General features: G+C 40.9%; 2 protein-coding genes across 5 annotated transcripts in view; both read right to left on the bottom strand.

Annotated features, from left to right (window-relative positions):
• LOC100136532 (peroxisomal proliferator-activated receptor beta1A) overlaps nt 1-15372 on the bottom strand; it is a 54525-nt gene extending 39153 nt beyond the window's left edge. For 2 of the 4 annotated variants that reach the window (XM_014167444.2, XM_045704994.1), the window contains exon 1: nt 15003-15369. The gene's annotated coding sequence lies outside the window, so the exon portion shown is untranslated. Of the gene's footprint in view, nt 1-11408; nt 11467-15002 lie in introns of all 4 variants that reach the window. The other 2 variants (XM_045704995.1, XM_045704996.1) reach the window with 2 other exon arrangements.
• Nucleotides 15373-17188: 1816 nt separating this feature from the next.
• On the bottom strand, nt 17189-25766 carry LOC106583480 (differentially expressed in FDCP 6 homolog). The gene is made up of 12 exons (XM_014167710.2): nt 25560-25766; nt 24098-24238; nt 23776-23958; nt 23382-23609; nt 23097-23243; nt 22800-22908; nt 22427-22614; nt 22056-22166; nt 21653-21819; nt 20255-20453; nt 17974-18064; nt 17189-17850 (listed from the first exon to the last, which is right to left on the bottom strand). The coding sequence occupies exons 1-12, from the start codon at nt 25653-25655 to the stop codon at nt 17621-17623; spliced, it is 1890 nt and encodes a 629-aa protein (XP_014023185.1). The 5' UTR covers nt 25656-25766; the 3' UTR covers nt 17189-17620.
• Nucleotides 25767-26349: the final 583 nt, after the last annotated feature.

Here is a 26349-nt window from a genome sequence, read left to right as displayed (position 1 = left end):
ATTCCAGTTTCTGTGACAGATTATATATTCTCTGATGCCTTTGTTATATTAGCTTTAGGTTGAATGTACACAACGGTAACAAACAATTGGGGGAACTCACAGGGCAGATAGTAGAGTCGCAGTGACGCAGAAAGCAGTTCAATGTCGGGATACAGAATCTCTCTCTTACCAAGATCCATTTACACCACTGGTCCCTGACAAGCAGGCAGACGCCCCCGCCGTGATGTTTCCCTGTTACTGATCACAGTCCGCTCTGACCAGAGTGAATCCGGCCGGCTCCACCTCCCTGTCCAGGACTCTGTCATCCAGCTAAGTCTCAGTAAACGCCAGCAAACAGGCCTCCCAGTATTCGTGTTGGAGGCGCAGATTCGCTTACAGCTCATCCGCTTTTCCTGTCAGTGACTGGGCATTGATCAGCAAGGTGGTGGGTAAGGGAAGTTTGTTCTTAAATTTTTTAAGTCTGTGTCTGATTGCCCTGCGCTTTCCACATTTGTCTGCGAGTGGATTACAAACCCAAATCGGGGATTAGATGGATCATTAGGATATTCAGGAGGTTTGTGTTTGAGTTGCATTGTAGTAGGAACTCTCCGCTGTATTGAATTCCGCTACCAGCATCGTTTTCATCATTTAGTCAGTTTGTAGAGGGTATGTACACGATCAACAAGATCAGTCCAACACCCCACCACCGTAAATCCATCATTGACAGATGGCAGATTGCTCCAGAGGGCTCAGGACCTCAGACTTGGGCGAAGGTTCACATTCCAACAGGACAACGACCCTAAGCACACAGCCAAGACAACACAGGAGTGGCTTTGGGACAAGTCTCTGAACGTCCCTGAGTGGACCAGCCAGAGCCCGGGCTTGAACCCGATCAAACATCTCTGGATGGACCTGAAAACAGCTGTGCAGCAACACTCCCCATCCAACCTGACAGAGGTTGAGAGGATCTGCAGAGAAGAATGGGAGAAACTCCAAGAAAACTCAATGCTGTAATCGCTGCCACAGGTGCTTTAACCTGTTATGGCTAGGGGGCAGTATTTTCACAGCCGGATAAAAAACGTACCCGATTTAATCTGATTATTACTCCTGCCCAGAAATTAGAATATGCATATAATTATTAGCTTTGGATAGAAAACACTCCAAAGTTTCTAAAACTGTTTGAATGGTGTCTGTGAGTATAACAGAACTCATTTGGCAGGCCAAAACCTGAGAAGATTCCATGCAGGAAGTGCCCTGTCTGACAATTTCTTGCCCTTCTTGATTATCTCTATCCATTACAGGGGATCTCTGCTGTTACGTGACACTTCCTACGGCTCCCATGGGCTCTCAGAAGGCGGCAAAAAGCTGAATCGTGGCTTTGCAGGCTCTGGCTGAAAAAAAGTAGCGCGTTTGGATAGTGGCTGGTCACAGTACTGTGTGCCCGAGTCGACCCCATGCTTTGTTTTCTTTCGTCTGTTTACCTAAACGCAGATTCCCGGTCGGAATATTATCGCTTTTTTACGAGAAAAATTGCATAAAAATTGATTTTAAACAGCGGTTGACATGCTTCGAGGTACGGTAATGGAATATTTAGAAATCTTTTGTCACAAATGCGCCATGCTCGTGACCCTTATTTACACTTCGGATAGTGTCTTGAACGCACGAACAAAACGCCGCTATTTGGATATAACTATGGATTATTTTGAACCAAACCAACATTTGTTATTGAAGTAGCAGTCCTGGGAGTGCATTCTGACAAAGAACACCAAAGGTAATCAAACTTTTATAATAGTAAATCGGAGTTTGGTCAGGGCTAAACTTGGTGGGTGTCTAAATAGCTAGCCGTGATGGCTGGGCTATCTACTCAGAATATTGCAAAATGTGCTTTCAACGAAAAGCTATTTTAAAACCGGACACCTCGATTGCACAAAGGAATTCTGTATCTATAATTCTTAAAATAATTGTTATGTTTTTTGTGAACGTTTAGCGTGAGTAATTTAGTAAATTCACCGGAGGTTTGCGGTGGGTATGCTAGTTCTGAACGTCACATGTTAATGTAAAAAGCTGGTTTTTGATATAAATATGAACTTGATTGAACAAAACATGCATGTATTGTATAACATAATGTCCTAGGTGTGTCATCTGATGAAGATCATCAAAGGTTAGTGCTGCATTTAGCTGTGATTGAGTTTTTTGTGACATTATATGCTAGCTTGAAAAATGGGTGTCTGATTATTTCTGGCTGGGTACTCTGCTGACATAATCTAATGTTTTGCTTTCGCTGTAAAGCCTTTTTGAAATCGGACAGTGTGGTTAGATAAAGGAGAGTCTTGTCTTTAAAATGCTGTGAAATAGTCATATGTTTGAAAAATTGAAGTTTTTGTATTTTTGAGGAATTTGTAATTCGCGCCACGCCTATCATTGGATATTGGAGCAGGTGTTCCGCTAGCGGAACGTCTAGATGTAAGAGGTTAACCTCTTAGTGACCCCTTAACAGGCGGTGAAAAATCAGAGCGCAAATTCAAAACAGCAAAAATCTCATAATTAACATTTCTCACTCATACAAGTATTATACACCATTTTAAAGATTCTCCTTAATCTAACCACATTGTCCAATTTCAAAAAGGCTTTACGGCGAAAGCAAAACATTAGATTATGTTAGGACACCACCTAAACAAGAAAAGCCACACAGCCATTTTCCTAGCAAGGAGAGACGTCACAAAAAACAGAAATACAGCAAAAATGAAGCACTAACCTTTGATGATCTTCATCAGATGGCACTCATAGGACTTAATGTTACACAATACATGTATGTTTTGCTCGATAAAGTTCATATTTATATCCCAAAAAAACATTTTACATTGGCGTGTAATGTTCAGAAATGTTTTCCCTCCAAACCTTACGGTGAATGAGCACACATATTACAGAAATACTCATCATAAACTTTGATCAATATACAAGTGTTATGCACAGAATTATAGATACACTTCTAAATGCAACTGTTTTGTCAGATTTCAAAAAAGGTTCACGGCGAAAGCACAATTTGCAAAAATCTGAGTACAGCCCAGAAGACACCAACAACAAGCAAACAGAAACCCGCCATCTTGGAGTCAATAAAACTAAGAAATTACATTATAAATATTCACTTACCTTTGATTATCTTCATCAGAATGCACTCCCAGGAATCCCAGCTCCACAATAAATGTTTGATAAAGTTTCTTAATGTCCAAATACATCCATTTTGTTTGCGTGTAAGGTTCACTATCCAAATCCACATTGCGCGTGCTTACTTAGTCCAGACGAAAAGTCAAAAAAGTTATACTACAGTTTGTAGAAACATGTCAAACGATGTATAGAATCAATCTTTAGGTTGTTTTTAACATACATCTTCAATACAATTCCAACCGGACCTATCCGTTCTCTTTAGGAATGAATATGAACTCAGCTCGCTCCCAAGTCTATGCGCGTGACTGAACCCATGCCTTAAAATGGGACACCTACTTCCTTGGGCTGTTATTCCCTTCAAATTCACCATAGAATCCTCAAACAAGGTTCTAAAGACTGTTGACATCTAGTGGAAGCTTTAGGAAGTACAAAATGAACCCTAAGTCACTGTATACTGTAAAGGCAATCACTTGAAAAAACTACAACCTCAGATTTCCCACTTCCTGGTTGGATTTTTCTCAGGTTTTTGCCTGCCATATGAGTTCTGTTATACTCACAGACACCATGCAAACAGTTTTAGAAACTTCAGAGTGTTTTCTATCCAAATCGACTAATAATATGCATATCCTACCTCCTGGGCCCGAGTAGCAGGCAGTTTAATTTGGGTACATTTTTCATCCGGCTGGTGAAAATACTGCCCCCTATCCCTAAGTTAATGGGTATTTACCAACATTTCAGCATCACTGTGCCTTCCTCATGGTAATGTCATGAATACTTGAACCAGGTTATGTAGACAAACTGTGCAATTAGTGCAACCAATGACAATAGTGAGGGGTGTGTCATAATGATTAAGTTAATTATAATTAACTAGTGAAACTGTCAAAACAATTGTATATGGCATATGAAATATATTACGCTATTGTTATCTTATAGAAACATAATGGAATATTGTACATCATATTAGCATCAACATACATTATTGTTTCATTCAATTTCACATAATCATTTCATATTTCATTTCATATTTGTTACATGTAATATTTTGGTTCAACCTTAATGTATAATGAGCATCATTAAGAGGGGGAACGTATTAGGTGTATGCTTATAAGTTGTAGAAAGAAAATATACATTTATAAAGACTTGTTTATAAAGGAAAAATATGTTCATAAGAAGGGCCTGAGATCAAAGTCAATAATCAGATCACTAGGGGTCAATGTTTTTAGATAGGATATCCAGTAAGCCAGTACATACTACATCCAGTACATACTATTTTGATAGTATGTAACTAAAGTCCTAAAATAATTCATGGTTAAATGTGAGGGGGGGAAAAAGTCACTTTCAGTGATCTAAAGGTTAAAAAAGTGACATCTCAAATCATAACAAAACTGTCAAACAATTATTCTGGCATGATTTTTTTAAGGGTCTATTGCACTATACATCTGTATGGGTAAGACAGTTTAGGCAGAAAGGTTTTAAATAATTTAAATACTTATGTCTGGATAAACAGCCTTCATGATTCTCATTCGGTGCGACCGACATTAGGTCACTATTTTGGATCAAATCACACGATGGTACTCATGTGACAGGATGCGACATCATGAAGATGCCTGTGAGATACCCTTCGGTTAAGAAAAGGTTAGCAAGTCTCTTGTAAATCTTTGATAAGTTTACATTTCCACTTCCTGTCAGGTTTTAGCCAAAAAATCAGATCATTCGGTGCGACCGCCAAAAACCAATTAAAATGTTGAATTATCTGAAAAGCTTATATTTTACTGCGATACTCAAGATACATACTTAATGTTAAAGTGAAGTGTTCACATGCGTCCATAAGCAGTTGCCTCTAAAACATGTTTATGTGAGAAAAGTCATACGGTGTAACCAAAATGATCATTCGTAGTTACCAGAAATTCAACAGTTGTACTGAATGATGTCAATATGTATGTCTGTCTTTGTAGTAAGTTATCTATATATCTTTTTTTGTACACACAAATACATCATATTATCTCCTTGTATGTAAAAACACAAGTTTCGTATGATAAGAGTGTTTTGTCAGTTTTATAGTATAGCACATCAAGCAGCTAATACAGAAAATAAGTTTATGTAAATAACTACTATCCTATCTATCTATATTAAATGAGAGTCAATTTGCCGATGCCTTTATCAAGCAAATGCTTTATCGTCAGAACTCAGATTACTGTTGACTCTGCAAATTGGCCACAGAAATTCAGGCGTTCCACTTTGGGGGGGAGTAGACAGCAGGCTACGATCCATACAAGTGTTGTGTACACATCAGAGGAAACCCAGTCCTATGCCACCATATTTGACTCCCTTAGACATGATGAGAGAGCAGTATGGGCTCACCTGGAGCCTGTCCTAAGAGATGTCAAGAACAGAATCCACAAATCACGACATTCCACATAACGAGCGATGGTCCCGTCACCCAATAAAGAAACAAGAAGAACATATACCTACTCAGCCATATATTTACGAATTCAAACAAATCACCTGGAACGTCTCTGAAAAGGGTTACGGGAAGGGGGCACCAGATGGCATGGGTGGGGCTGTGACACATTGTGCAGACAAACACATTCAACGGGGGGGAGGATGTGCAGATTCCCAAGGAGTTATTCGAACTACTCGAAGAGTGGATCGAGCATCAAGTTATTTTGGATTACAGAAGTCATGAAGCACAATGAAGCTGTGCCAAACAACTTTGCTGGAGTCCAAGGAACCATGAAATTGCACCTGGTCACCTCCACAGTGGCAGGGAAAATAAAACACTGAAGTGTCTTCCTTCTGTAGCAGAGCAAGCATCTGCAACACCTGTTTCAGTGATGTGGAAGTGAACTTCAATGAAGAATATCATCAGGAGAACACCATTACTGAGGAACAGCAAGATGAAGCTGCAGCCAAGTCAACACTTGCTGAAAGTCTAGGCAGTTTTGTCATTGTCAGCTACAAAGACCACTCCTTTGTAGGCCAGGTACTGAAGGTGATTGGGGAGGAAGTGCAGATCACTTGTATGCAGCAGCATGGAGTGAGGAATGTTTTTTGTCTGGCCCTATGTGCCAGACATTACCTTATACTATGATGGAGATGTGAAGTCAATGATCAGTGAGCCCGAGCCCTTCAGCGCAAGAGCATCTCGGTTGTCTGACACAGACTGGGCTGCTTTCTTGTCACACTAGTTAAACAACATCAAAAACACTGTTCTAAGAATGCAAGTTTGATTGTCAACTTCAAATGAGTTTGTGTTACAACTTTTGCTACAAAGTGATCATTTCTTTGTGTTCAATGTTTGAATCTCATGAATTGTTTGCACAATTAAACTTAATTCTCAATTTTAATCTTGCAATGTTCTGTACAAACTTAAATCACATAAGTTGATGTTTTAATATTGGAATCAGAAAAACTTGTCCACGCAATGAAGATTTTGGTTTTAAAAGAGACGGCAAAGAAACATTTAACTTTTTCTCAAAATTGTAATGTAGAAAAACACATTTATATTTTAATGTTTGAAGGTTGAATTATTGTATTTCAATAACTACTATTAATTTATTATTACAATGATTCTTAACACTGTTTTTAACATTGATCATAATGAATCATTTTAATCTTGTTTTTAGAAGTTCATTGTCTGGGCGGATCCTTAAGCAGGAATGAGAGGCTGGCTGGGCCAGAGCTAATCTACTGGCTGGAGGGTCGTTCCGTTTGATTTCAATCCCTTTTGATTTGAACAAAACTTCTTCATACATATTTGTATATGCCAAAACATTCAGAAGATAAGAGGTGCTCAATGTTGACCCATTTTGTATACCCCACCATTTAAAAAAAATTCATAAAAGCTCTGACGAAGGCCGTGAGGCCGATACGTAAGCTTATTAAAGATCAGTGATACTATCAAGAGCAGTGTGCGGTTTCCTTTTTCCTTCAACTTGTTCAACTGTTGCCATGCACCAGCAAAAAAGATTGCTCAGATGTGCGAGTGCCTTTTGAATTTTGTATACCCCACCATACCATGAGACATCCATGTCTTCATCACTGGAAAAGATTAACGGTTGAGTTTGGTAACATTTAGTTATTTTCGGCTGTAGGTAATAATGCAATAAATGTTCTGAACAAATAACGTAAGAAAAAATAATTATAAAAGAAAAAAAATACTACAAAGAGATTAGAGGTCGACCGATTATGATTTTTCAACGCCGATACCGATTATTGGAGGACCCCCCAAAAAAAGCAGATACCGATTGATTAATCGGCTGATTGTTTTATTTATTTGTAATAATGACAATTACAACAATACTGAATGAACACTTATTTTAACTTAATATAATACATCAATAAAATCAATTTAGCCTCAAATAAATAATGAAACATGTTCAATTTGGTTTAAATAATGCAAAAACAAAGTGTTGGAGAAGAAAGTAAAAGTGCAATATGTGCCATGTAAGAAAGCTAATGTTTAAGTGCCTTGCTCAGAACATGGGAACATATGAAAGCTGGTGGTTCCTTTTAACATGAGTCTTCAATATTCCCAGGTAAGAAGTTTTAGGTTGTAGTTATTATAGGAATTATAGGACTATTTCTCTCTATACGATTTGTATTTCATATACCTTTGACTATTGGATGTTCTTATAGGCACTTTAGTATTGCCAGTGTAACAGTATAGCTTCAGTCCCTCTCCTCGCTCCTACCTGGGCTCGAACCAGAAACACATCGAGAACAGCCACCCTTGAAGCAGCGTGACCCATGCAGAGCAAGGGGAACAACCACTCCCAAGTCTCAGAGCAAGTGACGTTTGAAACGCTATTAGCGCGCACCCGCTAACTAGCTAGCCATTTGACATCGGTTACACCAGCCTAATCTTGGGAGTTGATAGGCTTGAAGTCATAAACAGCGCAACGCATTGCGAAAGCTGCTGGCAAAACGCCCGAAAGTGCTGTTTGAATGAATGCTTACGAGCCTGCTGGTGCCTACCACTGCTCAGGCAGACTGCTCTATCAAATCATAGACTTAATTATAATATAATAAACACACAGAAATACGAGCCTTAGGTCATTAATATGGTCGAATATCATGTCGAAAACAAAACTTTTTTTTCTTTCAGTGAAATACGGAACCGTTCCGTATTTTATCTAACGGGTGGCATCCCTAAGTCTAAATATTCCTGTTACATTGCACAACCTTCAATGGTATGTCATAATTACGTAAAATTCTGGCAAATTAGTTCACAACGAGCCAGGCAATGAATGCAAGAACAGTGACACAATTTCATGTTAGCAGGCAATAGTAACTAAATATGTAGGTTTAAAAATATATACTTGTGTATTGATTTTAAAGAAAGGCATTGATGTTTATGGTTAGGTACATTGGTGCAACGGCAGTGATTGTTTTGCAAATGCGCTTGTTAATGCGCTTGTTAAATCATCACCCGTTTGTCGAAGTAGGCTGTGATTCGATGAGAAATTAACAGGCACCGCATCGATTATATGCAACGCAGGACACGTTAGATAAACTAGTAATATCATCAACCATGTGTAGTTAACTAGTGATTATGTAAAGATTGATCGTTTTTTATAAGATAGGTTTAATGCTAGCTAGCAACTTACCTTGGCTTCTTGCTGCCCTCGCGTAACAGGTAGTCAGCCTGCCATGCAGGCTCCTCATGGAGTGCAATGTAAGGCAGGTGGTTAGAGCATTGGACTAGTAACCAGAAGGTTGTAAAAATGAATCCCCCCTGAACAAGGCCGTTAACCCCCGTTCCTAGGCCGTCATTGAAAATAAGAATGTGTTCTTAATCTGACTTGCCTAGTTAAATAAAGGTGTAAAAAAAAAAAATAATAATAATAATATTCTAAAAAGACAATTAAAAAAAGAAAAAACGGCAAATCGGTGGCCAAAAATACCGATTACCATGAAAACTTGAAAATCGGCCATTCCGATTAATCGGTCGACCTCTAAAAGAGATAGGAACAGGGCGACCATGTCTGTCGGCGCCATCTTGTTATCAAATTACACCTGCTAAGTAAAAGAGAGAACAATGTGCCATCGAGATGGATAGAGAGCAGTTGCTTCGCAAGGCATCTCTACCTGAAAATACATGATCTAAGTGTTTGATAATTAGTATTCAGCGGTCATAAAACGATGCCTTATTTACCCTGAAGAACTACTGAAATAGTGATTTTGTCAAGACAACATAGGCAGCAGCTCTATAAAGATGAGATGACTTGGAAAAAATGATAAATTCATCAAATAAAACAAATGTAATATATACAACTGAAATATTTTATTAAAGTAAAGTAATGTAAATAAATGATAGTTAATAAGTGATAAGCAGTAATGGAGAGTCACTACCATCATGGGATTGTATTAATTGTTTGTTCTGTGTTGTTACAGCATTCAACCCACATAATACATAGTGCATTTAATACAAATTTAAAAGTGATTTTTTCCCCCCCCCTTAATCGAACCGACCTCAAAGCACTAATCGCTCAGCACTACAATAGAGCCAATCAAGGTCAGAGTTTACTGGCGAAGTTTCCACCCAATTACTTTCACCAATAATGCTCTCAGAGATCTGTGATTGCTTCGAGGAAGGGCAGTAGGGTTGAATTGTACCAGTATTTCAACAGGTCTCTGTCTGGTCCCTGTTTGTGGAACTCTGTGTGGGTGATTGATGTTGTTAATTGTGCATTTCCTGAGTCCTCTCATGTTCCAACCCCAGTCCCTTTTCTCCACCCTGTCCCCCCCCCCCCCCCAATCTCTCCTCTCATGTGAAACAGAGCAGATGAACTGCTGCTCCTCCCTCCCTGCCCACTAAAACACACTGAATGGGACAACCTTTCACCTCCGACCCAGATCAGTGGTAAACACACATTGTGAAAGACCAGAGGGAGTCTTTTAAAAGGAGGGGAACATGGCGTAGGTGGATTCTATGGAGCTCATCAACTACTAGCTCTTCAACTGACCTAGATGAATTCTGCCTGTTCTTACTTGCATCTCTTACCCCAAAGATATGAATGCCACCACAATATTAAACATCAGTCAAGTCTACACATTCTATATTCATGACGTATATGGGTGCATTTGCAATCTAGTTTACAGGTTTCTGTCGTATACTGAAAGCATGAATGGACTGGTTTCCATTAACACAGTCATAAGAGACAAAATGACCCCTTTCAAACATGCTTCTACTAGGGCAAACCAATATGACAGGTTGTGTGTGGGTGGACAAGTCTAAACTCACCCAGGTGGAAACTTAACTACAAGTCATGATTCACTGAAGGCAGCAGATATAGGCCTAGTAACTTAGTTGTGACTGTAGTGTGTTGCTTATGAAAGAAAGAATCAACAAGGCTTAGTGTCAATGTGGACAGATGAATCTTCCACACAAAACACAAACGTTTTGGAAGTTCTTGCAACATCCTTGCGAAATACAAAATACTAGCCTATAAACTTCAACTAGGTCTATGCTTATGGCTACAACAGGTAGCCTTGCTCCTGGTTTTCTAAACAATGAAAGAACATTGTATAAATCTTACTCCACATCACAACATTTTAAGATGATATATAGCCCAAAGCCCAACTGTTACTGTATAAGTATTTAAAGCAAATGACTTAGAAGGAACATGGACAGACCATTACAGTCCTGACATTACATTCTCCTAGGGTTGCACAATTATGGTAACCTTCCTTAAAACTGGGGAATTTTGAGAAAGTTACTGGAATTTTGCAACCCTGACTACATCCTCCTAAAATACACACACAACACCGACCATAAACAAACTACAATGACATGGAAAAACTTGTACAGGACATTTGTAAATCACCAATTGGCACTAACAAGTGCCTGCTGTACCTCCCATTGCAGCACGAATGAATCAACATCAGCAGACATGCACAAGCCAACCCACAAGTGTGTCCTTTCACACAGTGGTAACTCACTGCCTAGTCAGTCCGATGAGGTGTGAAACCACACAACGCGTCCTCCACACAGCTCCAGTCGGGTGTAGTGCCACTACAACTAAAACTGCTGTTGTTCACTTCAATAATCACAGAAAATACATTGTACATTAAATATTACCAATGTCTACCCAAATGCCAAAGACATGATCAAATGATAGGCTGAGGAGGACTTTTGTTTCTAGAATAAAAAAAGAACATGACCCTGTGGTGGAGCGGTTCTTAGTAATAAAAGGGGAATCCAATGTGAGGAATATGTGAACCCTGGGCTCGTTTATATACATTCTGCCCTGTACTCTTACATTTTAGATTGGCTTTCTTCCTTCGGATCTCTCTCCCTTAGTCCATAACTCTTGTGCGCTGTTAAAGGGACACAGTCATTTAACATGAACATCACAGACGCCAAGATGCCAACTGTAGCATTATATTCTGCTTCCACGAAAAGCGTGGCTAGATGCTTATAGCTAGGGTATAACACACACACAAAAATATTTTTACAAATGTACTAAAACAATGTTATGAATATTGCTAGCAACAATACACTTTTTTATTACCTACCTAATGTAGAAAAGAGGATCATTTTTTTTTATGTTCTCTTCCTCAACTCCTATTATTGAGCAAATTACACACATTGGAGCCAATTACACAATCTGACATAGGTGCTTTTTCAAAGCCTACAAATAGGCGACAAGATGGGTTGGGGTCAATTCCATTTCAATTCAGAAAGTCAACCTCAGCTCAATTTTTTCCTAATTGAAAAGCATTGAAGGGAATTTGAATTTCAGTGTACTTCCTGAATTGAAATAGAATTGACTGTAACCCTGGCGGCAAGTGCCGCTGGCTGCTGGTAAGCTTTCTTGACTTGGACGTACATTTTTGCCAAGACATGGATAACCTTTGTTTAACTAGCTAAACAGCTGCTCTTAGTGAAAATGTGTTTTAAGTTACCTTTCAAGCTAATAAGCCTTGTTAGAATTTACACTTCCTCATCCAATTATAATGTGGGGAGGTCAAAATAATGAAAAACTGTCTACCAAATCTATTCATCTTAAAATGTTGATTACTTCTCCTTGCCATCAAGGGGTTCCTGGGTCGCCGGTTTGCCTGGGAGGGTGTCCCTGGGCAAGAAAAGTTTAAAGACCCCTGGCTTGCTAACCTCTATAGTTATATTAACTACTAAGTTAAACTAAACAAATAGAGTAAAGAAGCCTTTGTCCAATAAGCTCGTTTGCCCACTGCAACGGGCCCATATCACTGAGATGCACCCCAGAGCTGGTAGCTTATCTTGCTTCATGACCACTAAACCCATAATAAGTTGAGTAATGCAATTAAGCATCTAATTGGATAGATCCACCCACTTTCTGAAGAGAGTGCTATTCACAGACCCTTTAAACCCTGCTTACAGACTCTGCTGGCAAACAACTGTTGCTTGTTAATTGCTACCTGGCTCGACAACGGGAAGATTTTGACCAATCTATACAAACAACTAGGGCCAGGACGATACCAGTATCGCGATACTCGTTAGTATAGTGGCAAGGAAACAAAACACGATGCGGATTTAACTTCTTTAGGAAAACAGCTACAATGTTGGAAACAAACATCATTATGTTGTCATTCAGAGTCACGTTTATTTATTTTTCAAGCTATAGCACACAATATCTTATATACAGCTGGTTTTTAATGGACCAAAGAGTTCTGTGCTTCTTGTTTCCATTTTTGCCATGAAACAAAAGTGTGATACTTATATCGTAAGCCCCACAAACAATGGTAAACACATCCCTGACATTAGCTAGGCCTACCCCCCAGCTAGTCTAAAATGACCCCCACAGCCAGACGTGTGTGTGTGTGTATGTGTAACAGCTCACCACCAAGAGAGCTGAGAGAGAGACAGAGCTAGCATTAATGCACTGGGTACAAGGAAGGAAGGAAACTCAACTCTCCAGACAGACAGTGTTACTCCCTGCCATAAAGCCCCCCAAAGGGGGAAGCAGGGGTAAAAGAGGAAGAGAGAGAACAGGAGGGGGGGACAGAAAGAGAGTGATTTAATGAGTAAGTGTTGGAGAGTTTGTGGGAGTTGAAGAGGTAGTAAAAGATGGACTGATGGGGATGAACTGAAATAGGATCGAAGGAAAGAAAGACTGAGGGAGTATATGCGAGAAACCGAGAAAAGACTAACACACACACACAGAGAGGCTAGACAGTTGATGATAACACAACGGCATCATCATCGTTTCTACTCTGTATTCCGAGTGCCCTTCGGCCCACAGTGTGGGCTGCTTCTCTCTGGTATCTACTGGGGGAACAAGAGTTTGGGAGAAACTCAAACACAGCCATTACGCAACTGTTTCCACTAATGCTCTACTGGATAGTAGGGCCAGGACGATACCAGATAGTCGTTAGTCTCATGTCAAGGAAACAAAACACGAAGCGGAATGAACTTCTTCAGGAAAACAGCCCTAATGTTGGAAACAAACATCATTATGTTGTCATTCAGAGTCACGTTTATTTATTTTTCAAGCTATAGCACAAAATATTTTACATACAGCAGGTTTTTAAAGGACCAAAGAATTAAGTCTTCTTCGTGATTTCATTTTTGTCATGGAAAAAAATATTGCCATACTTGTATCGTCACAGCACTACAAACAGTAAACACATCCCTGACATTAGCCTTTAACACAAACACTAGTACAGCCATTACGCAACTCTTTCCACTAATGCTCTACTCGATAGAAAAGCAAACCACAACTAGGCCAACTCAAAACCTGATCAACTGCTAAAACAACCGAGGATTCACTATGGTTCAACCTTTAGTTGAACTGCTTCATTTTCTGTTTGTGAAGTAGGGACATGGTGGAATCAAGTGTCAATGTAACTATATCGGACATGTCCCTTTCTCCAAGTCGTATATTTCACTGGTATGATAAGCTGGAAACCTGTCATCCTGCAAACTGAAGGAATGAATGGGTCACTGGTGGAATTCCTACTGAATTAGATGAAACACTGAACAAAACGCTCAGTTGTAATGAAGTTGTAAATTGAGATGAAAAAAAAAAACAATATTTTCAGTTACAACTTTTTTGCATAATTATAGCTACATATAATTTAGCTAATAGCTATAGCGTGTCATATTTAATATATACCAAATGTTATTACAATACCATAATCAACTATTTTGATTATTGAAAAGGGAAGCAGATGGTAGCTAACACTCACTGTCGTAAAACTAGATTTTTACTGTTTACTCGAGGTTATCATGTCTAGTAGTAGTTATATCATCAGGTCATAGATATTCTGTCACCAAAGCAGACATGGTTTGCGATAAATGGGAACTTCAGTTAGCTAACGTTTGTTACACACACACACACACACACACACACACACTGTCTTAGAGCTGGCTAGCCATATTAGCATCTAGTTATAGTCATCCGGCTAGTAAAAATGAAAACTAGGTAAGTAACCACACATTGGTAACGTTAGTTAGACACGTTTGTAAATGTTGAAATATGTACAGTATTCAAATTGATGACCCAAGGTAGTTTGTCAGCAAACTAAACAGACAGGATTTTGATAGCCAGCAGTTAACTGGATAGCTAAAATAGCTTGCGTGCTAGCTAACTGATTAGCACCTCATTTGATTCTAATGCTTGGCATGATGTTTCATATATCCACAACAACACAAAAACACATGTATTTGTCCCATGCCGAGACATTTGACCCACAGTTTAACTAGCTTGTTGTCATTTTACTCTAAAAGTTACCGTTAGCTATTTAACTTAGCTAGCTAATTTTATGTGAGCTGGTTACAGTACTAACGTTAGCTGGTTAGCTATGTGTGTAGTTTAGGCAAGCTTTACGATATGCTAACGTTGGTTAAGGTCAAGTTTATATAATTTTACCTTTGCTGCATGCAAACAATTGTTCCAAGCAGTAGGTAGTTGGATCCTGGAGAGTCCGAATTACGCCTGCTGATGTGTTCCCCGAATCTTATTCCACGTTCATTAAAAAACACACGGAACGTTATTTCTGTTTTCCCAGCTTCTTCTATCTGACAAACTCGAATTGCGACTTTTTTAAACATAAATATAATACGCTTGTCGCCTATTAGTTCATTCGTTGCATATCTCGTACGTTAATAGACAGAGCATGTTGGTCGAACTGTAGAAGGACATGTTATTCCCAAAGTTTTTTGTTTTTCTTCAGTCTAGCGCAGCTCCACGATCTGTCACACGCACTTCTGTCGTCGTGGTTTGACGTCACACCATCCGATGAACGCGTACATTGTAGTGTCGAGTGTCAGTGCGGTCACTGTATCGATTTTACGGTACAAATAACAACACGAGCAAAGTTCACGTTTATCCTACAAATTATTTACTTAGACTTTAGGAATGAACGTGCACAGCGCGTTATCCATATTCTTTACCCAGTCTGACCTACTCGTTGTGGAAAGAAAAAACATGTTAAAAGTGTAAAATCACCGTTAATATGTTTGAGAACTCCTGCACGTTTGCAGCAATATGATATATCCGGTAAAAAAACTATAGTCCCATCAGTAATAATAATAAATACACCACTCCCTATGTTTCTGTGACTGTCAGTAACCCACAGAAGGAACGTGTTATTATGCCACACACTATATGATAATTATTCATGATTGGATGGTGATTATTTAATCACCATTTAATCACCACCCGATATATATATACACTACTGTTCAAAAGTTTGAGGTGACTTAGAAATGTCCTTGTTTTTGAAAGAAAAGCACATTTGTTGTCCATTAAAATAACATCAAATTGATCAGAAATACAGTGTAGACATTGTTAATGTTGTAAATGACTATTTTAGCTGGAAACGGCTGATTTTTAATAGAATATCTACATAGGCATACAGAGGTCCATTATCAGCAACCATCACTCCTGTGTTCCAATGGCACGTTGTGTTAGCTAATCCAACTTTATAATTTTAAAAGGCTAATTGATCATTACAAAACCCTTTTGCAATTATGTTAACACAGCTGAAAACTGTAGTTCTGATTAAAGAAGCAATAAAACTGGCCTTTAGACTAGTTGAGTATCTGGAGCGTCAGCATTTGTGGGTTCGATTACAGGCTCAAAATTGCCAGAAACAAAGAACTTTATTCTGAAACTCGTCAGTCTATTCTTGTTCTGAGAAATGAAGGCTGTTCCATGCGAGAAAGGTAGCCATTTGATTACATGTTCAGGAGTCTTATGGCTTGGGGGTAGAAGCTGTTTAGAAGCCTCTTGGACCTAGACTTGGCGCTCCGGTACTGCTTGCCATGCGGCAGCAGAGAGAACAGTCTATGACTAGGGTGGCTGGAGTCTTTGACAATTTTTAGGGCCTTCCTCTGACACCGCCTGGTATAGAGGTCCTGGATAGCAGGAAGCTTGGCCCCCGTGATGTACTGGGCAGTGCGCACTACCCTCTGTAGTGCCTTGCGGTCGGAGCCCGAGCTGTTGCCATACCAGGCAGTGATGCAACCAGTCAGGATGCTCTCAATGGGGCAGCTGTAGAACCTTTTGAGGATGTGAGGACCCATGCCTAATCTTTTCAGTCTCCTGAGGGGGAATAGGTTTTGTCGTGCCCTTACATTTTACATTTTAGTCATTTAGCAGACGCTCCTATCCAGAGCGACTTACAGTAGTGAATGCATACATTTCAATTCATTTCATAATTATTATTATTATTATTATTATTTTTATTTTTTTTCATACTTTTTTCATGCCCTCTTCACGACTGTCTTGTATTTATGTATTTTTTTTTATGTATTTTGATGTATGTTATATGCATGCCTGTAGTTTGTTGATAGCAAAGTTTCCTATGAGATATTACAGTATTCTATTCTATTTTATTCTAATGGTATTCTGTTCACTACCTTTCTATTTTGCTTTATTGCCATTGTTGTCAACCACACTGCCACTAGGTGTCTCTATTGACCATATTTTCTGCATAGGTAGAGGACAGCTTTTGTAGGGTTTTACATGTCATCAGCATTGGTTGGTGGAGGATGTATATAAAAGCAGACTGCTTCAAGAGAAGGAGCAGGAAGTCGCAACCACAAAGGATATGATGTAACAATCAATATACATAATTTATTTCCATTTCAAACTCTTCGTCCCACATGTTAAAAACAGTCATCATCCAAGTTGTCCAGTGGATTTATTTAGACTCATGCTGTTTGATTAACAACTGCTGTTTTTGTTACAGAGCTTTTGTTTTCAATTACAATTTAAAAGAGGTTACAGAATAAACACATTTATGGTTCAAATTTGAAGACTTTCCTGCCATGAAAGCACCAAGAATATTAGCATTATTTTGCTAATATTATTACCGTCATAGTAATTGACCAAGTAAGGACAGGGAGAGAGAGAAAAGAAAGGTGAAAATACTCACATAAAAATACATCCTCTTAATTAAACAAAAGGTGATATCAAATGATCTGATAGTACAATCCCAGTGGTATGTATTTACATTAACATTGGCTTGGGGGTGTTGGGCCTCAGGCACAGTCCATGTCCCCATTGGAGGCATGAGACAGACGCCTCTCCTCTCTCCCTATGATGCTCACTCTCTCCTCACACTCCTTCTCCTCTATGTTCTCCTGCTCATTCTCCCTCTCCTTTTCCCTCTCTCCCTCGCTCCTCTGATGGTACAGGCGTAGGCTTGGGTCTCGTAAGGAGGGCCCATGCACAACCGGAACCCCTGAGCCTCCAAGTGAGAGTCTTCTCTCTGGGAGGAGAGAATCAGAGCGAAAGCAAGAAAGAGAATGCAGGAAGGACAAGGAGTTTGACACAGGCACCTGTTCACACTTAGCTTTACACACCATAATACTTCCCTCACAACTCAGCTCACCTCCCGGTCCAATAGGATGCATCAGTCTGTTCATCTGGACGTTCCAGTGTTTGACACTAGTGCTGGCCTGCCGCAGCTTCCTCTGAGCAGTCTGAGGGAGACCATGGAGAGGAAGGGGGGAGAGAGGTTGTGAGAAAAAGAATGTGAAAAGGTGAAGGGGAAGAAAATGAGAGACGGAGTGAAAGCGAAGACAATGGGGGAGTCAATTCAGACATTATTGTGTTTTATGCTGAATCCAGAGGCAGCTGTGCTTCATTTTGAGATGTTTATCGGACAAGAAGGACAAAACATAACGTGCACACTGACACACATACAGCAACTACTAAATAGTCATCATAGTGGGGAAAGTACTGCATAACATCTATCTACACTGCCGGTCAAAAGTTTTAGAACACCTACTCATTCAAGGGTTTTTCTTTATTTTTACTATTTTCTACATTGTAGAACTATGAAATAACACATATGGAATCATGTAGTAACCAAAAAAGTGTTAATCAAATCAAAATATATTTTATATTTGAGATTCTTCAAATAGCCACCTTTTGCCTTGAAGACAGCTTTGCACACTCTTGGCATTCTCTCAACCAGCTTCACCTGGAATGCTTTTCCAACAGTCTCGAAGGAGTTCCCATATATGCTGAGCACTTGTTGGCTGCTTTTCCTTTACTCTGCGGTCCGACTCATCCCAAACCATCTCAATTGGGTTGAGGCCGCGGGATTGTGGAGGCCAGGTCATCTGATGCAGCACTCCATCACTCTACTTCTTGGTCAAATAGCCCTTACACAGCCTGGAGGTGTGTTGGGTCATTGTCCTGTTGAAAAATAAATGATAGTCCCATTAAGCCCAAACCAGATGGGATGGTGTATCGCTGCAGAATGCTATGGTAGCCATGCTGGTTAAGTGTCCCTTGCATTCAAAATAAATCACAGTGTCACCAGCAAAGCACCCCCACACCATCACACCTCCTCCTCCATGCTTTACGGTGGAAAATACACATGCGGAGATCATCCGTTCACCCACACCGCGTCTCACAAAGACACAGCGATTGGAACCAAAAATCTCCAATTTGGACTCAAGATCAAAGGACAGATTTCCACTGGTCTAATGTCATTGCTTGTGTTTCTTGGCCCAAGCAAGTCTCTTCTTCCTTTAGTAGTGGTTTCTTTGCAGCAATTCACCATGAAGGCCTGATTCACGCAGACTCCTCTGAACAGTTGATGTTGAAGCATTTATTTGGGCTGCAATTTCTGAGACTGGTAACTCTAATGAACTGCAGCAGAGGTAACTCTGAGTCTTTCATTCTTGTGGCGGTCCTCATGAGAGCCAGTTTCATCATAGTGCTTGATGGTTTTTGCGACTGCACTTTAAGAAACTTTCAAAGTTCTTGAAATGTTCCATATTGACTGACCTTGGATTGTTGTTTCTCTTTCTCGTTGTCCCCCCACCTTGTCACAACACAACTGATTGGCTCAAATGCATTAAGAAGGAAAGAAATTCCACAAATTAACTTTTATCAAGGCACACCTGTTAATTGAAATGCATTCCAGGTGACTACCTCATGAAGCTGGTTGAGAGAATGCCAAGAGTGGGCAAAACTGTCATCAAGGCAAAGGGTGGCTATTTGAAGAATCACAAATATAAAATATATTTCGATTTGATTAACACTTTTTGGGTTACTACATTATTCAATATGTGTTATTTCATAGTTTTGATGTAGAAAACAGTAAAAATAAAGAAAAACCCTAGAATGAGTAGGTGCTCTAAAACTTTTGACCAGTGTCTAAGATCCTGAACATTATCTTGCCGTCCCGTTATCTTGCCGTCCCGTTATCTTGCCATCCACATTATGCTCGTTCACATGCATTCCCGATCACACAGAAACGGGGCAGCAAAGGTAGTTAACCGGACTATAATTTCTTGATGAGTAGTTTCAAGTTTTACTAGTCGTATGTACGGGATACATATGGTATACCTTGTCTAACGAACTGCTTACTAGCAGGTTCCTTCTCGACAATGCAACAACAATAGGAAATAGTGAAAAATAATAATACGAAAATAAAGTAAAAGTCAGTAGAATAGAATAAAAATGTTAGCATAAGTATAATACTGGAAGGCACAATTTATAGTATATGTATTGGGGAAGGGGGGGAAGGGGGCAAGTGTGTAAATTGAGTAGTATAGTAGAGTAGCTGTCGAGTAGGTAAAGTTTTATGCAAAGTAGTTCCCAGATTTCTATTTAGCAGAAGATCTAGGGTCCGATACCGATTTTTTTGCACTCACTGCAATGTCCTGGTCCATTCTGTGCCGGTTGGCCCGAACCTTCTCCAGCTGGTGTTGGGCCTCCTCCAAAGCCTGGGACTTGGTTACCATCTCCTGCCTCAGCTCCTGCTTCTCTCTCTGGGTCTTCAGGATGTACTGCTCCTGTTCCTCTTGGAGGGCCAGCAGGACCTTCATCTTCTCCTCCTCCTCCACCAGCAGACTGATGGTGAAGAGAGAGAAGGAAAGAATCCTTATGCAGGGTTCTAATCACACTACATTTCAAGCCCTGTTGGAGCTCTAAAATTAGTTGGTTGGACCAATGTTAATAATGTTACAGTTACAGATTAGGGATGCCCACTTATTGTGTACTGTATTCTAAAACTTCTGTTGGTGTCCTGATTTCCTTATTGTATGTGTCGTTGACATTATGAAGGGACCAATCAGAGAGCAGGGTTATGAAGATGTCATTATGAAGGACCAATCAGAGAGACGTGTTATGATGATGTCATTATGATAAACTAATCAGAGAGCAGAGTTATTACAATGGCATTATGATGGGACAAATCAGAGAGCAGAGGTATGACAATTTCATAATCAAGGACCAATCAGAGAGCAGGGTTATGACCGTGTCATTATGAAGGGACCAATAAGACAACACGGTTATGGGGATGGATCAGAGAACAGGGTTATGACAATGTCATTATCAAGGGACCAGTCAGAGAGCACAATTGTGACAATGTCATAACGAAGGGACCAATCAGAGAGCAGGGTTATGGAAAAACTAAACCTGAGCTCTTCTAGGGGGTCAAAAAAAGAAAAGAACACCTTAAGATGTTCAGTTCCTGAGAAAGCAGACAAACCACAAGTAATGAGCAGAGATAACAGGAAATCGTTGGCGTTTTTCTGAGAACAAACACGTCTACCAACAAACACAGCTGTGTGTGTGTGTATGACTGAGGGTTCCTTGCATTTTAGATAAACGGAGGTACAACTTCAGATTAATACCAGTGTTCATTTTGGTTTGGCTAGTTTTTGATTTGGGTTAACTTATCTTTAAAAATATGCAATTGTGATTTGCAGATTTCACAAAATGAAGCACACACTGTAGCTAGCAGGTCAAGGCCAACACTTCCAACGTGAAACGTCCCCCTACCTTCATTTTTTGTGTGACTTTGCGGTAACAGACTGAAATGACAGGAAACTGTGAGCACAGAGTGAGCACTAAGAAGTGTTAGACATTTACAGAAGACATGTACGTGTCAGGGGGGGTGTAAGATAGTCAGATAGTCCTTTTCCATGATGTTTGCTACCTGTGTGTGTGTGTGTGTGTGTGTGTGTGTGTGTGTGTGTGTGTGTGTGTGTGTGTGTGTGTATATTGTACATACAGTATACATGTATGTGTGTGTGTGTGTGTGTTACCTGGCCTGTGCGAGGCGGTAGGCCTCCTCGTTCTGTCTAGCTCTAATCTCCTGGTGCAGAGCCTCCTCCAGGCGGACCTGCATCTCCTCCAGCTCCCTGATCCTCTTCTTCTGGCGGTCCGTCTCCGCATCCTTTAGGGCCATCTCCGCCTGCATGTTGTCCCGCTCCTGGCCCACGACAAACACACACTTAAACCAGGACAAAGCCACAGTTAAATCCTTAAAGATCTTTAGAGTTAGACATGTATGTTGGGTCCTTCTTCTCATTGTCTCACACCTTCCTTCTCCTCTACTTATCCTTCTCACCTTCTCTTCTCCTCTCTCCTCTTCTCCGTCCTCCTCTTACCTCAACCTTCTTTCCTTACCCGGCTAATCTCCTCCTCCTCATCTCCTTAGCCTCTCACCTCTTCAGCCTGCTGTAGCTGGTCCTGCAGGGTTCTCTGCAGCTCCTCATGTTTCTGTCTCCTCTTCTGCTCCTCCTGCAGCAGTGCTGCCTGGGAGTGCCTCTGCGCCTCCTGTACACCGATGATACCAACAAATATAACAGAGGTTATTGTGATGCTTTTATCACATAGCTATCCAAAGTTTTGTTTTCTTCATAGTTCTCACTCACTCACTCACTCACTCACTCACTCACTCACTCACTCACTCACTCACTCACTCACTCACTCACTCACTCACTCACTCACTCACTCACACACACACACACACACACACACACACACACACACACACACACACACACACACACACACACACACACACACACACACACCTGTAGGAGCTCCAGCTCGGCCAGCTTGCTCTCTTTCTCCCCCTGGAGGAGGCACAGACGTTGTAGCTCCTCCTCCTTGGTGGTGCGCCTCCTCTCCCTCTCCTCCCTTAGCTTTCTGCGTCGCAGCTTCAGGTCCTTATGCAGGGAGTTCTTCCCCTCTACACACAGACGGATGGCTGTCTGGATCGCTGCAGGAACAAAGTTAAGCTTGGGCCCGAGGCTAGTATTTTTAGACTGGGCTAGTAGAATATGTGCCAAAAGAGCTTTGTGATTTATGTCTGTAAATGTAATTTATTATTATTATTATTAATGTGCCTGTGGTTACCAACACAGTGTGTGTGTGTAGTGTACAGTAGAGAGTATGATCTCTGACCTGTGGTCCACTCCTGTCTCTGCTTGGTGTCGGGGGCGCTCATCTCGTAGGTCTTAGTTAGCGTCTTCACACAGAACATACACCTCTTCCCTTCCTTCTCTGGTAGCACCTGTCAGTGCAACCACAACACTGCGGTGAGAAAATAACCATAACAACAACTTGCACACTCCAACGTTCTTATTGTTATAAAGAATGGGGTCATATTCATTCTATACATGCTACCATGAAGCCTTGCTCTCTGAACAAATCTCTCGGCCCAGCTGTGCCTTCTATTCTACATAACCCAGCATTGTGTACCTCTACACAGCAGTTGTGGTCCAGCTCGATACAGCCTTTACACTCCTTGCGGTCCTCACTGACGTAGTAATGCAGAGTACTGGGCCGGAGAGAGAACCAGCGCTCGTTCCAGTTCCTCCGCAAGTGACCCTTCTTCCACAGATACCCCTGAGGACAGTTACATCCACCCACACAAAGTTACACATGCCTAATTATATAAATACTGTTATACTTTATAAGTTTATTACATGCATATTACATGCACACCAACACAAACATTTCTAATAATCTTTATCTTAAAAGCACCTCTTTTATGATATTGCCCACTATCTCCTGGTAGACCTTGTCTATTGCCATGGTGACAGAGTCATTCTCCACGCCTCTGGTCAGCCTCCCGGTGTTGACAAAGTCCAGGAAGGCCCACACTGTGATGCCACTCAGCTGCACAGGCTCCTGGGATATGAAATCCTCCATGTCCACACAGCTAAGCTCCACACTCATGGCTAAGCAGATCTTCTTCAGGAGGTATTCCACCTGAGAGGGCCAATAGGGAATGAATGGGACACATAATGGGACAAATCTGAACTTGAGACAGAATCTCCCATTGACATTATTAAAAGATTTGCATGAAAGGTTGATGAACGTAAGGAAGAAAAGAGGAAAATTATTTTGGATTATACGTCCAGGGCTAAGAACTCACCTCCTCTGGGGCCAGGATCAGTGGATACTTGTCCTCAGACAGGAAGTTGAAGATGCACCAGAGATGGAAGGCGTCTTTATCAAGCAGAACACCCACGCCATCTTTAGGCCGGTAGTTCTTTTTGGCACAGAGAGTCCAGCAGAACACATCTACATTCTCCTTATCAAATGTGCCCTCAACCACCTGGGGTCAGAAAGAGAGGATGTCAAGTGTGTGTGTGTGTGTGTGTGTGTGTGTGTGTGTGTGTGTGTGTGTGTGTGTGTGTGTGTGTGTGTGTGTGTGTGTGTGTGTGTGTGTGTGTGTGTGTGTGTGTGTACAGTACCTTGTCCAGTATAAATTTGTTGAGGTAGGGCATGTACCCCTGGTTGGACACCGGCCCATCATCATCGTCTCTGAAGTGGTCCTCTAGAGCCACAGGGTCGTGGGGGATGTTCAGCGCAGTGTACAGATTATGAGACAACACCTACCTCATCAACACAGAGTATAGATTATGAGACAACACCTACCTCATCAACACAGAGTACAGATTATGAGACAACACCTACCTCATCAACACAGATTACAGGTTATGAGACAACACCTACCTCATCAACACAGAGTACAGATTATGAGACAAAACCTACATCTCATCAACACAGGGTACAGATTATGAAACAAAACCTAAATCTCATCAACACAGGGTACAGATTATGAAACAAAACCTAAATCTCATCAACACAGGGTACAGATTATGAAACATAACGTAAATCTCATCAACACAGGGTACAGATTATGAGACAAAACCTACAAGACAGAGACAGACAGACAGACAGACAGACAGACAGACAGACAGACAGACAGACAGACAGACAGACAGACAGACAGAAATACAGAAATACATTTATTTTTTTATTTTATAAAATCAAAATGTCAATTTCAACTGCCTGTAGTCTTAGAGCAAGGAGACGGAGGTGGTGAGACACAGGGACTCTTTGACAATGTCGTTATAGCGCCGGCTGGGACACAGAGCCCAAGCCCCTCAGTGTGACTGGGATTAGAAACGTCACAATGCCTGATCCCACAAACAACGCAACACAACATCACTGACCCATAACACATGACAATACAGCACACACGTATTCACCCAAACACCAGTGCAATAACACACCACCAGCCCCCCAGAATCATGAGGGGGCTCAGAGAGGGTCTGCCTCTGAACATAAAGATAGGCCTATCGCCATAGCAGATTATTGACGATTCTTTCTCCATAGTCTGGCCCAAACATAATCCCAGAAATTAGCCCAGTTACAGTCATGTGTTTGTTATTCTACACTTGAGGAGGGGGGCCAAAAGTCAAAACTTGGGCTGTGCAATGATGAAGTTAATTACGAATGTGATCAAATTCCAATAGAAGGGGTTTGATCAAGCAATAACATTATCTAAGACACCAATCAGTATACAGTGCTGTGTAGCTCATGCTAAAGGACATATCACACCCACGCATTGAGCTAACAGGAAAGAGATCAGATCTTGAAAATAAAGTGTCTCATCTAATGGGGTTGACCTGACTAGATCAATAAATAAACAAATAAAACAACTTCTGATGCCAATTACATAAAAATATAATTTTCCTAAAAACAAGGAAAATATGCTGAAAAGATTAACAAAAACAGTTAAGTGTAAAAACGTCAATAACACACAAACCAACACATTGGAAGGGCAGAGAGACACTGAAGAAAATCAATCCCATCCTCCCTGCTCTTTGACCACTATACTGCCCCCCGACTTGACCCCTGACCTCTCACCTTTAGCTGGGACTTGGATACCTTCCCACTCTTCTCCACGTCCAAAGAGGTGAAAGCATACCAGATGGACTTCAGCAGTTCAGCTCGCAACTCCATAACTGCTTCTGCTCAGCTCTGCTTATTTTACTGCATCGCTGTGTATGTGTATGTATGGCAGACAGACCTGTGTGTGTCTCAGTAAACCCCCACATCCTGCTCTCTGATAAATGGCTGCCCTGAAGCTCACTGGCGCTACCTACTGTAGCAAACAGGAAGACTGTAAAGAGTCACCAAGGGCAACAGTGTGGGGTATATTTGGAACTAGCCACCAGAGGACAGCATCTGACTGTACTCCACACTGAGGAACTCAACTGCAGTGAGTATGCATTGTTGGCCATTACACTACTCTCACAAGTTAAGCATGCAACTGTCCCAATACAATTAATTCTGGTTCAGGTTCGAGTCAAAGTTCAAAACAGTTTGTTTGCATATCTAGCGCTCCTGGACCTGATTTTGACCACGATGCAGAGAGATCAACCATCTCCTTTATTGTTTTTGTTTTTGTCAACAGTTGGCTTGATATCTCGAGTTGGTTTCCTGCTGTTCTGATTGGTCTCTTGTTGTTGGAAAACCACTACAGGGTCCGATTTTTGGTTGTCACATATGCACCTCCCCGACTTCACGCGCCGACTTTCGTCTATAGCCGGCTTCGTTAGCCTTACCGCTCGAACACACCCACTGCAACACCACAGGATAATTGCCGCTCCCGAACGCAGCTCCGATTGACAAGCCCCCTACCTGAGCATGGCAA

This window comes from Salmo salar, chromosome ssa22 (genome assembly GCF_905237065.1).
Source record: "Salmo salar chromosome ssa22, Ssal_v3.1, whole genome shotgun sequence".
Classification (NCBI taxonomy): Eukaryota; Metazoa; Chordata; class Actinopteri; order Salmoniformes; family Salmonidae; genus Salmo; species Salmo salar.
This window is presented reverse-complemented; position numbering and strand designations above follow the sequence as displayed.

Coding starts and splice junctions, on each gene's coding strand:
- LOC106583480 (XM_014167710.2), bottom strand. CDS start 25,655: ATGGAGTTGCGAGCTGAACTGCTGAAGTCCATCTGGTATGCTTTCACC. Junction 22,909..23,096: donor ACCACAACTGCTGTGTAGAG/GTACACAATGCT, acceptor TTGCACTGACAG/GTGCTACCAGAGAAGGAAGG. Junction 17,851..17,973: donor GCATCCTATTGGACCGGGAG/GTGAGCTGAGTT, acceptor CTCTCCTCCCAG/AGAGAAGACTCTCACTTGGA.